General features: G+C 32.8%; 2 protein-coding genes across 2 annotated transcripts; both read left to right on the forward strand.

Annotated features, from left to right (window-relative positions):
• Positions 1-18: 18 nt before the first annotated feature.
• LOC113563320 (pancreatic triacylglycerol lipase-like) lies at positions 19-2460 on the forward strand. Its single transcript, XM_026974784.1, has 7 exons — positions 19-215; positions 299-353; positions 433-584; positions 662-907; positions 1436-1642; positions 1961-2117; positions 2231-2460. The coding sequence occupies exons 1-7, from the start codon at positions 140-142 to the stop codon at positions 2271-2273; spliced, it is 936 nt and encodes a 311-aa protein (XP_026830585.1). The 5' UTR covers positions 19-139; the 3' UTR covers positions 2274-2460.
• Positions 2461-4730: 2270 nt separating this feature from the next.
• Positions 4731-7316, forward strand: LOC105287485 (pancreatic triacylglycerol lipase). The gene is made up of 7 exons (XM_026974765.1): positions 4731-5176; positions 5263-5317; positions 5394-5539; positions 5635-5877; positions 6236-6436; positions 6853-7009; positions 7121-7316. Exons 1-7 carry the CDS (start codon positions 4996-4998, stop codon positions 7155-7157), a joined length of 1020 nt encoding a protein of 339 aa, XP_026830566.1. The 5' UTR covers positions 4731-4995; the 3' UTR covers positions 7158-7316.
• Positions 7317-10817: the final 3501 nt, after the last annotated feature.

A 10817-nucleotide genomic window follows, 5' to 3' on the forward strand; every position in this document is an offset into this window, starting at 1 on the left:
CGTATAAGCCTTTCAGTATGAGCTTTCTGTTCATGGAATTTAATTGGTCATTAGAATCTATATTCGAAACTTAAACAAAAATATTCGAAACTTAAATTAAAATTTTTCCTAATATACGCACTCTGTTACTTCTTACAAGATGTTAACATCAGTGCCTTTCTGCCTTCTTTTATTCGTTGCAACTAGAATAATATACAGTCAAGCAGCGTGTTCGTGTAAGTATATCCAAAATATCTATATATTATTTGATACATTTACCATTACTTGCTTATGTTGACACTACATGCATACTTCACAGGCGAGCAACCCAATTCCGACTTCGCAAATGGTGTCAACTTAATCTATTATAAATGGTTTGTACTCAAGTGGTTGAAACATCATCAAACATTGATTACATAGTCATATTAAGTGATGCGACTACATGTTTTCCAGCAATGGTGAGACTCCTAATGCGACAATCACTTATCCCATCACAGCTCCACAAAGTTTAGTAGGTGTCTTAGATTCTAATAAACGTACAATATTTTATGTCTTCGGATTTTTGCAAACGCCGACTGACAGCAATGTTGAAACAATGACCAAAGGTATTGCATCCACAAAATAGATAATTATTGCATATAAAATCGATAAAATACAACTTGACATTTGTTTCCATAATCAGCACTTTGTTATGGAGATACTGATAATGTCGTGTTATTGGATTGGAGCAAATATTCCACGAATATCGATTATGCAAGTGTCTTTAAGAACGCCGAAGGAGTGGGAAGTTTATTCGCTCGAAGTTTACAACTCCTTAAGGATAACGATTTCAATACAAGTACGATTTATATTATCGGGCACTCCTTAGGCGCTCATATAAGTGGTTTGGCTGGCAAATGCACCAATTTCACTATACCTCGCATTACAGGTAAGTGGTCAAACTTAAAAACATGCAAATGTTTTTATAATACATGCATATAAGAATCCTCGTGCTGGAATAATAAAACTTTTATTCGAAATATTTTTCCATATCTCTCTTCTTTTCGGCGATATTCGTTTAAAAATAAGAAAACCGATATTTTTCGAGGGAATGTTTCCATCCTTAAAAGTGAATATCAGCAAAACATTTTTTCTTTATTAAATCTATTTACTCTATACTTATGTAAAGTTTCAGATTCTTTTGAATTTGACAGTTGCCAATGTTTCATTGGAAGTAATTCTACACACAAATACAAGTTTTTAATTTTCCCTCGGACTTTATACATGTACATGTATATGTGTCTCTCTCTCTCTCTCTCTTCTTTTTTTGATTATTTAATGACTATTTGAGAAGAAGGAAATGATAGGATTTGATCCCAAATGCATTCGGGACAAAAAACACGTAACAATCTTTGATAAAGTGGCGCTCTAGAGCAGTTCTAAAATATGATTATCAGTGTGAAATTATTATTTATAGGATTGGATCCTGCGAATCGTCTCTGGTATCCTACTGGATGCTATCTCGAATCCACAGACGCGTCATGGGTTGACGTTATTCACACGGACATGGGTGTATGGGGTACTCCTGAATGTATGGGAACAGCAGACTATTTCGCAAACACTGGCACTACTGTACAACCCGGTTGTCCATTTAATTCGACATCACAAGGCATCACAGGCATAGGTAATAAACTATGCTATTATTAATCTTTTTGTAAATTAAGTTCAGTAAATTAATTTTCAGTAATAATTTTAATATATAATAAATTTACCTAGCATCTGAAAGTTTTAACATTAACAGAGTGTATCGCCGAATATATCATAAATACATATTCCTTCTAAAAAGTAAAAGATTATTAACTTGTTACTTCAAGTATCTTAATAATATAACGTAAAGATTGTATACAATTATTATATCAAGTGTGACATAGTAGGTAATATAGTATTGCAAATCTTCTATTATTCATTATTTATTCTAATCTTTTTTTTGTTTTAACAAAAGTGTTTTGTAGCCATCAAATGTCAGTCGTGATATACGCAGAATCAAAGTATAATCCTGACGAATACGTAGCAGTATGCTGTTCTTCTTTTACTTCGTTTATGTTAAATGTTTGTAAGACTAACGCAAAAACTGGTGTTGGATATGCAGCATCGAATGTGTAAGTTAATAATTCATTTCTTACAGTTCGGTACAAACGAATAAACTTGCAATTATTCACATAATTTCATATATTAACCAGGGAAATATTAACGAATCCTAAATTTTCTACAGGACTGGGACATATTACTTCAATACCACAAAGTCACTATTCTAAATGATAACCGACCACGCTGGTCGGTCGCTCATTAAGTGGCATGATGAATATTTGTCCGCAGTACTTATAATATAAATATGTGTGCAGTATATAAAAAGAATATAACTATATAGATATGATTATAATCACAGTACTTACTGTAATAAATAAACACACGTATAATATGTGTGTTTCTATGTGTGCAAAATGTTTTAAATTTCCTGAACCATCCTTGTTGCTTACAACTTTTCGATTAAAAACCAAAGTCTGTTAAGATAAAAACATTAATATATTATACCTATAAATTTTCTAAATACATTTATATGCAACGTTTTATCCAGATATGAAATGTCCGATAGAAGATGTTTTAACCTTAGCATTAACCTGGAAGTAGACCTAATATTATAGAACAAGAAATTCTTCTATTTTACAAATTTTGCCATTTAGCAAACAAAACGTTTGAAATAAGTATAGACATTCAACGTTGCAGTGCTCGAAATGCTGTTTGTCATGATCTCCTGTCAAAATACTCATATTTTGTGCATACTTTATGAAAAATCGGATTCGGACTTCGTAAAGTCAATCTTTTATGACTTTTATAAATAGCTCGTATTAAAATCAGTGAACAATTATCAAACAATAGTTATGTAATCATGAGAAATATTTAAATGTGAGGCCTTACTGTTCAACAATGTCTATAGTATAAAGATACTGCGTTTTACACTGTAGACGATCAAATTGTTACATGATTTTAAGAATAATAAATTATATTTATTATGGAACATGGATGATATGATGCTTATTTATTGTACTGTTGGAATAAATATTCTTATATATGTAAATATATTTTTTTCTCATTTTTGTGTGTACACACTGTGTGTTATATTATATTGATATATTTTAATATTTGTAATGTTTTATGTGTAAATTGTCATATTCACCTATATAACAACTTATCGTAATTACGTATTACTAAAAAATACTATTTTGATAAAAAAGGTAATTTCGCAAATGGTCCAATTTTAACGTATCAGTCCATACTTATAGAAAACGGTAATTATTGGCAATGTGGGCATATTAAATTTATCGCAATATGACGAATACTCTTTTATACTTAGGTTTACGTAATAATAAATGCAAGCGAATTCTATATGTAAGTACTGCAAGCAAATATGTTATAACTGTTGCGAAAAAAGATATAACACATACGAATACTTCGATCAATGTAACATATATTAATTCCGATAATCTTGATTGTCTAAATTTCGTCAAAATTTGCTTAGTTTATTCCTAATTACTTTATCAAAAAGATACTTTCGACTCTTCTTTCCTGAATGTTCATCTTTCCTACATTGCCACTTTTACTTGATGTCATCGGAAGTGTTAACATGTGCATACTTTATAGATGATCAATGCGGTTCAGAGTTCGCAACTAGTGTCAATCTTTTGTATTATAAATAGTTCATACTCATATTCTTGAAAAATTGTCCAATAATAATTAGCTATATTAATTGACGCGTAATTCATTTATCAGCAATAATGAGACTTCCGCTACGATTGCTTATCCTATCAGTGCGCCACAAGGTTTACTAAAAGTCTTGGAAGATAAGCGAACAATATTTTATATCTTTGGAGATATGCAGAGACCGGAAGCGTTCGATTAATAATGTAAGGTATGATATTTATATACAATAGATCTATAGATAAATCATTTTTAAGCAAAAATATATACTCGTTAACATTTATTAAAAATAATTGATCATTAGCATTCTGTCATGAAAGGATGGATAACGTTGCAGTGTTATTTGATTGGACTAAAAACACTACAAAGAATTATTCAGCAGGCTTATAAACTGCCGAAAAAGTAGGGAACTTATTTGCTCGGAGTTTACAGCTATTTGAGAATGGATGGCCTCAATGTATCGAAAATTTATATTGTCAGATATTTATTAGATGCTGACATAGCCGGCGTCGCTGGCAAGTGCAACACTTTTGTTATATCTCGCATCATAGTTATGTGATTAAATCTTAAAGCTTGAATACGTATAATTCTTTATAGTGAAGTTAATAATATGGAAAAAGTAAATAACAGCTAGAATGAAGATCGTAAAATTAAAGATTTATCTTATATTCCGCAGCCATATTGGAAAGTGTTGTTTAACAATATATTATTATTTAATAAAAAAGGTTTTCCATCTTCAATATTAGATGTAATATGATATCTCTGATATTTAAGAGAGTTGTTTTCAATGAGGTAGGCAATGAAGTAAGAATTGCCGGAGAGAAAGGACAATTACATCAAAAATATCTGTATCGCAATATTTGGTATCGGTGCTTGATAAGCATCACACACAACATCATAACGTATATTTATCAGGCTGGTTTTTATTTATTGGAGTTAATACTAACACATGCATTTTATAGTATTATAATCAGTCTTAAAATCAGCCTTACGCGTAAGTGTTAATCAAGGCATTAATCGCGCGAAACAATAAGCTCTGTATAACAAAATCAAAGTTAATAATATAAAATAAAACCTTATATCATCTTTCATCTCTGTTATTTCATCTTTCATCTTATGCTTTTTCTTCGTGCTTTTTCGTTCGTGTTTATACTTATGTTTGCATATGTTAATTAACAAATGCGTGCGAGTCATTTTAATGTGCCGTTCTTGCTTATCGACATCATAAGTATCTGAATTGGAGATTATGGATTATGAATATGGGAGAGGGAACTCGTATATATGACGATATCGCGTGTCTGTGCAGCACAGGATTGCACGATCAAGATACTGGAATTCAGATTTTGTTTCCTAACGCTGCTCACAAACATCCTTATTTCTAAAATGTTAACGTCGAGTGTATACCTTTACATTCTGTTATCTTTCTGTACGAGAATAATTTACGGCCAAGCATCGTGTTCTTGTAAATATGTGCTTTATTTTCTCTATGTTCCTTGAGATTACATCATCGGAAATAGGTATTAACATTGTGCATGCTGTTCTTTGTAGGCGACTTACCGGACTCCAATTTCGCGACTGACGTTAATCTTCTCTACTATAAATGGTTCGTATCTACTGCCTTTTGAGGAAAACTCTTCGAATAATAGCATTAATAATCGTTGCGAGTGCTCGCTTTTTAGTAATGGTGAAACTTCTGCAACGATCGCCTATCCCATCGCGGCACCGGAGGGTTTGTTAAATGTGTTGGAAGATAAACGAACGATCTTTTACATCTTTGGATACTTGGAAACTCCAGAAGTTAAGAATGTTCAAACAATAATGGAAGGTATTATGTTTATGTAGCACATAAACAAAGATTATATATAGTGATGAACTGCAGAACAAAAAGGTGATAAAAATTAACTTTTTTCGCACTGTTAGCGCTTTGTTATGAAAAAACAGACAATGTTGTTTTACTTGATTGGAGCAAACATTCCAACGGCACTTACATGACCGTATTTCGAAATGCTCAAAAAGTTGGCCGTTTATTCGCTCAAAGCATACGATTGCTTGTGAATAGTGGTCTCGACGTATCGAAACTTTACATCCTCGGGCACTCCTTGGGCGCTCATCTAGCAGGTTTTGTTGGCAAATGCAACGACTTTATTATACCTCGCATCACAGGTACGTGAATAAATTTCAAATCTTAAAAGCATTTGATTTTTGTAGTCTGGAAGTAATAGTAATCATAATTATTTTCTATTATTTATTTCTCAATCACAACATTAGATGGGGACTGTACATTAAATGATATCTTTTTCATAAATATATTTGAATATAGTTTTAAATCTTCGTTAGTCATAATCTTCAGTAGCATTATATAATTGATTTATTTGTATTTTTAGAGTTAGAACTTTAACTGGATTTTCGTTGATAAGGAAACAAATTTATTGAAACTTTGCGATCCAATAATTTAATCCGCGACATTAATAAAAATTATGTAATTTTACGATAACATCAATATAAAACTTTTTATTTATAGGTTTAGATCCCGCAAATCCTTTTTTTTATTGGCCAGGCTGCTACCTTACGCCTAAAGACGCCGCGTGGGTTGATACCATTCATACCGATATGGGTGTATATGGTACTCCGTTATCTATGGGAACAGCGCAATATTATGTAAATCGCGGCACTCGTCCTCAACCTGGCTGTAAACTCATTGCTATACCATTAAGCGATGCAGGTAATATTCATCATAATTATATATATCAGAAAATAATTGCTTGATTGATGAATTGTCGAATAACAATTGTTGTATTATTTGCAATTGTTGTAGATTTCAAATCTACCAATGAAAAAGCCGATAATTCATTTCTTGTATTTTTAAAAGCATCTATTAATATAATAAATCTTCAAATAATTTTATAATATACACTAATTCCGACAACAAGATTTTATTTTATTTATTTGTGTGTTTATTTATTTATTTTATTTAATACTTTGTTTTAATATTAATATTAATAGTCTAGTATTTTATAGATTATTTCACTGATTTGAATTGCAAATTTAGTATACAAGATTTGCCAGGATATAAAATTGCACGTATCACAATCATCGATACTTTATTTTAATTGATTTTTTTCTTTATCTTATCACAAGATTTCTGCAGTCATAGAAGATCAGTCAAAATATACGCAGAATCAAAGTACAACCCTAACAAATTTACTGCAGTGCAATGTTCTTCTTATATTTCTTATATACTAAATCGCTGCAATGACAGTTTGCAAACCGGCATTGGATACGCAGCGTCGAACGTGTAAGATGATATTTGATCTTTTATTTAATTATTACACACAAATACAAATAGATTAAAAAACATTTTCATATAATAATAAAAAAATATTAATATATAACAAATTTCTTGCAGACAAGGATCATTTTATTTAACAACTGATGCCTTATAAAGAATGTGAGCCAATATGGAGAAGCTAATATAGAAAATGAGGAAAGATCGTGCTTCTTGAAATAATGAATAATAGCTGCAGAGAAAGAATTAATTTTGTGAATTGATTATGCATGTTTGTTTTTTTGCTGCATAATATATAGAATACAGTTTCATGTAATTATTTCATAAATCTTAAAATTATCTTGTCATTCCAAAAAAACGTTATTTCAAAATCTCCATGAGATTTGTTTATGATACAAATGAATTATTCACAGTTTCTTAAAAAAAGTTAAAGTTTATTATTAAAAATAACTTTTACCATAATAACATAATTACGATTTACAATAAAAATTTACAATAATAATAATTTATTAATTAAAGTATTTAATCTAATATTTCGTATTTTTAGAAATGTATATATTTATAATATGTATCATTATAATATTGAATAAATTTCAAAATAAATTTTTAAAACATTATTTTATATCTACTAGTCTCAATATTATATTTTGCATAATTTTATGTATTTATGTAGTAATGAAGCTCTAATAAAAGTAATTAAACAAATGGTGTAATAAAAACAAAGAATACCACATCTGCGAGGAAAGGTCAGATCTCATTGTCAGTTACTGAGCGGTAATAATGATAATGAGGAGAAATGGAATTGTTAGTTTAACTCATTCGTGTAATATATGTTGACAGAAAAGTACCGGTAAAATCGGTGAGTAAGCGTGACATAATCCCTAGTAGTCCGACCACACGAGGCAGCCGCAGGCACTGAAAGCTACTCTTATGAGACGCCCTCGCTTTTATGTTAATGCTGGGGCTCAATTTCGTGCCACATCGTAAAACAGAACACGTCTTCGCGATTGACAGATAATCACCTGCTTCTTTGAAACAATACTGTTCAATACTAGTTTCGATACTATTCAAAAAAATACTTGTTCTAATTTGCTTTTTTTAATGGAAAAGATGGAAAGATGATAAATATTAATAAAATGGTAAATAGCTTTTGAAAGTTAAAATAAATTGTTCTATTAATTAAAAAAAAGATATTTGATATCGTGTAAGGGTATTTGATATTTCAGTATGTTGCTTATTATTATTTATTAGTATTTGACAACGTCGTACTTGAAAACAATATAACTGCAATAAAATAAATAGCATAAAGTAACTGTACGAGGATTTCTTATTATCTCATGGTTATAATTTTACAATTTTTTCAAAACTATATATTTCAAAATTGAATAAAATACATTCTCGAATTTTTCAAGAAAGAATTTGTATTTTCGATGTATCTTTTACATTTTTTCTAAGTGGATACATTTTCTTGTGGACTAGATGCGTTTCTGATTTACTTTGTTCTCCATTACAAAAGGAAATCATCTTTCAGACATGATGCGTCGCTGTATCTTTTAAGATATATCACATTCGTAGGCGAGGAATACGTATAATGCATTTTAAATTATATACGGCGTTCGTTACTTGAATATGAGTTATGCCACATAATGCTCTGCGATCTCGCTTCCTTCGATCATAATGCAGTCTGTAGCCCGTTGCCGTGCAAAGTTCCATTTCTTACGAAAGAGTTATTTACGACCAAAAAAAACCACATCAATATTTATGCCGCAAACATTATTAATATTTGATTTGTGCCTTTTATTTGCGACTAGTTGTAAACAATTACGAAGTGGTGCATACGAGTTATATATCCGACCCGGTAGGACGGTTACGAGTCGTATGCAGATTATCAACTCGTTATAATTAGTATAATTACTTTCCGCGTTGCGCACAATTTCTCAGCTGGTCGCTAAATCCGCAACCGGAGCATACAAGATGCGTCGCATAAACATGCTCTCTCCGGCGCTCTCAGCGAGGGATATTGCCGCTAATACCGGCTTAATGAGAGCCGTAATGGAAGACTTTGATTACTGGCGGACGACGCGTATTAGAACCGGGCGAATCCATAAAATAAGCCGCTGCGGCTGAACGGGCCAGCAGAATCTCCGCTCTCCGTCGCAGTATGATTTACAGAGTGGAACAAAGCGTAATTCCCGCGCGATTTTTGCGCAATCGAGCCTTTATGTCGCCGTACGAGTGATATATCATCCGCACGAGAAACGCATTCTACCAGGATGCACACAAACAGGTGTCTATGCTGCTGCTGCTGCTGCTGCTGCCGCTACTACTATGTCGCGGTCGTTTTAATCGGCATATATTAAGATTTCACTCGAGATTCCACTGTGGATTTTAACAGTCACTAGCGAACTTCGCTCCGCCTTCGATGACGAGCATTTATTGTCGCTGCGTACACGTATGCTAGCATGGGATGACAAACTGGCAACTATACGTATGTTACGCTATAAATACCGCGTCGCACTATTGCGGCATAGCTTGAATTTAATTGCAAGTACGCGAGAACGGAAGTTCTCAGATAAACTTTCAAGTTCACAGATAAACTGTCGCGATATCGAGGTATCGAGAGCTAGATCAAATCTATTTTTAAGCTTATGCTTTCATTGGCAGAAAAAATTAAGTATGTACATATATTTTTGTATATACCTTTTTAATCAAGCAATGTTATGTACCATAATGTGTAAAAATTTAAGAAAATCTTCAAATATCTAAGAAGTATTCCACTATTACAAGACTGATCAAGATGACTGTAAGACGCTAAGGAAAGGGGATGCACCGACGTGGCTTTTAAAAGACTTGATTGTATTCGCGGAGAGTAAAAGTATCGGCTTCTCTCCGGATATCCTGTAGTATTGAAAACAAATAGCGTCTACATTCCTGTCTGCCGCGGCCAAATCGCCCATTGCCTTTGTTTCGAATTCATAAATGGCACTTCCGCCCACGTACCGCGCACGTCTGCGAGGAACTATGAACCAATTTGGCGGGCTGACGCACAAGCAGCCGATTATAATTTCACATCGAACGCTGGTCGTCATGAATAATTGATACAGATTGTTCCCATCCCTGATACTTGTCGGCTAAATCTCCCATCGCGAGTACTCGCTCGCATTCCGCAGACCTCTTACATCCCCAAATGGTATCCGTAACAAAACACAAACGAGCGACACATGTATGCAGTTGATGCAGTTATAACTCGTATCGTATAAATCCAGATATGCATTACTTAAAAGCAGAGAGAAAGCGAGATACTTGTGCAGACGTAATATGTATAATAAGAGAGTGCCTACTGCACGTTAATATTACGTTTGACATTAATTTAATATTAAGGAAGGATAATAGGTGCGAGTTACACGAGAAATCTACTTTAATAAATAGCTATGTTACATTGACACATTTATGTGAATTTAATAATATTCAATAATACTATCAGGATCGAGTGTTAAGGGAATTGTTGCCGTAAAAGTTTGTCGTGCTCGTTTCCATCCAACCAATCTGCCAATTACTCGCTTGATATGAAAAACGAGCAGTACGTAGTTCGCCCTCCGCCTTCCTTTTTCGCTTCACTTACAGCTTCTCCTTTCGTATTTGTCTGACTTCTTCACGAACTGGCCGATTCTTGCCGCAAGCGTCGCGTGCAGCAGCACATTAACCGCATCGTTGTAAAGCAGATTTCATTTAAGAAATGCAACGGAGGCGGAAAGGCCGCAAGAAGAAAGAGAGATACGCACGGGGAGTGTATTTTGACTCAGCTATGTAATTTTCA

Source organism: Ooceraea biroi, chromosome 1 (genome assembly GCF_003672135.1).
Source record: "Ooceraea biroi isolate clonal line C1 chromosome 1, Obir_v5.4, whole genome shotgun sequence".
Lineage (NCBI taxonomy): Eukaryota > Metazoa > Arthropoda > Insecta > Hymenoptera > Formicidae > Ooceraea > Ooceraea biroi.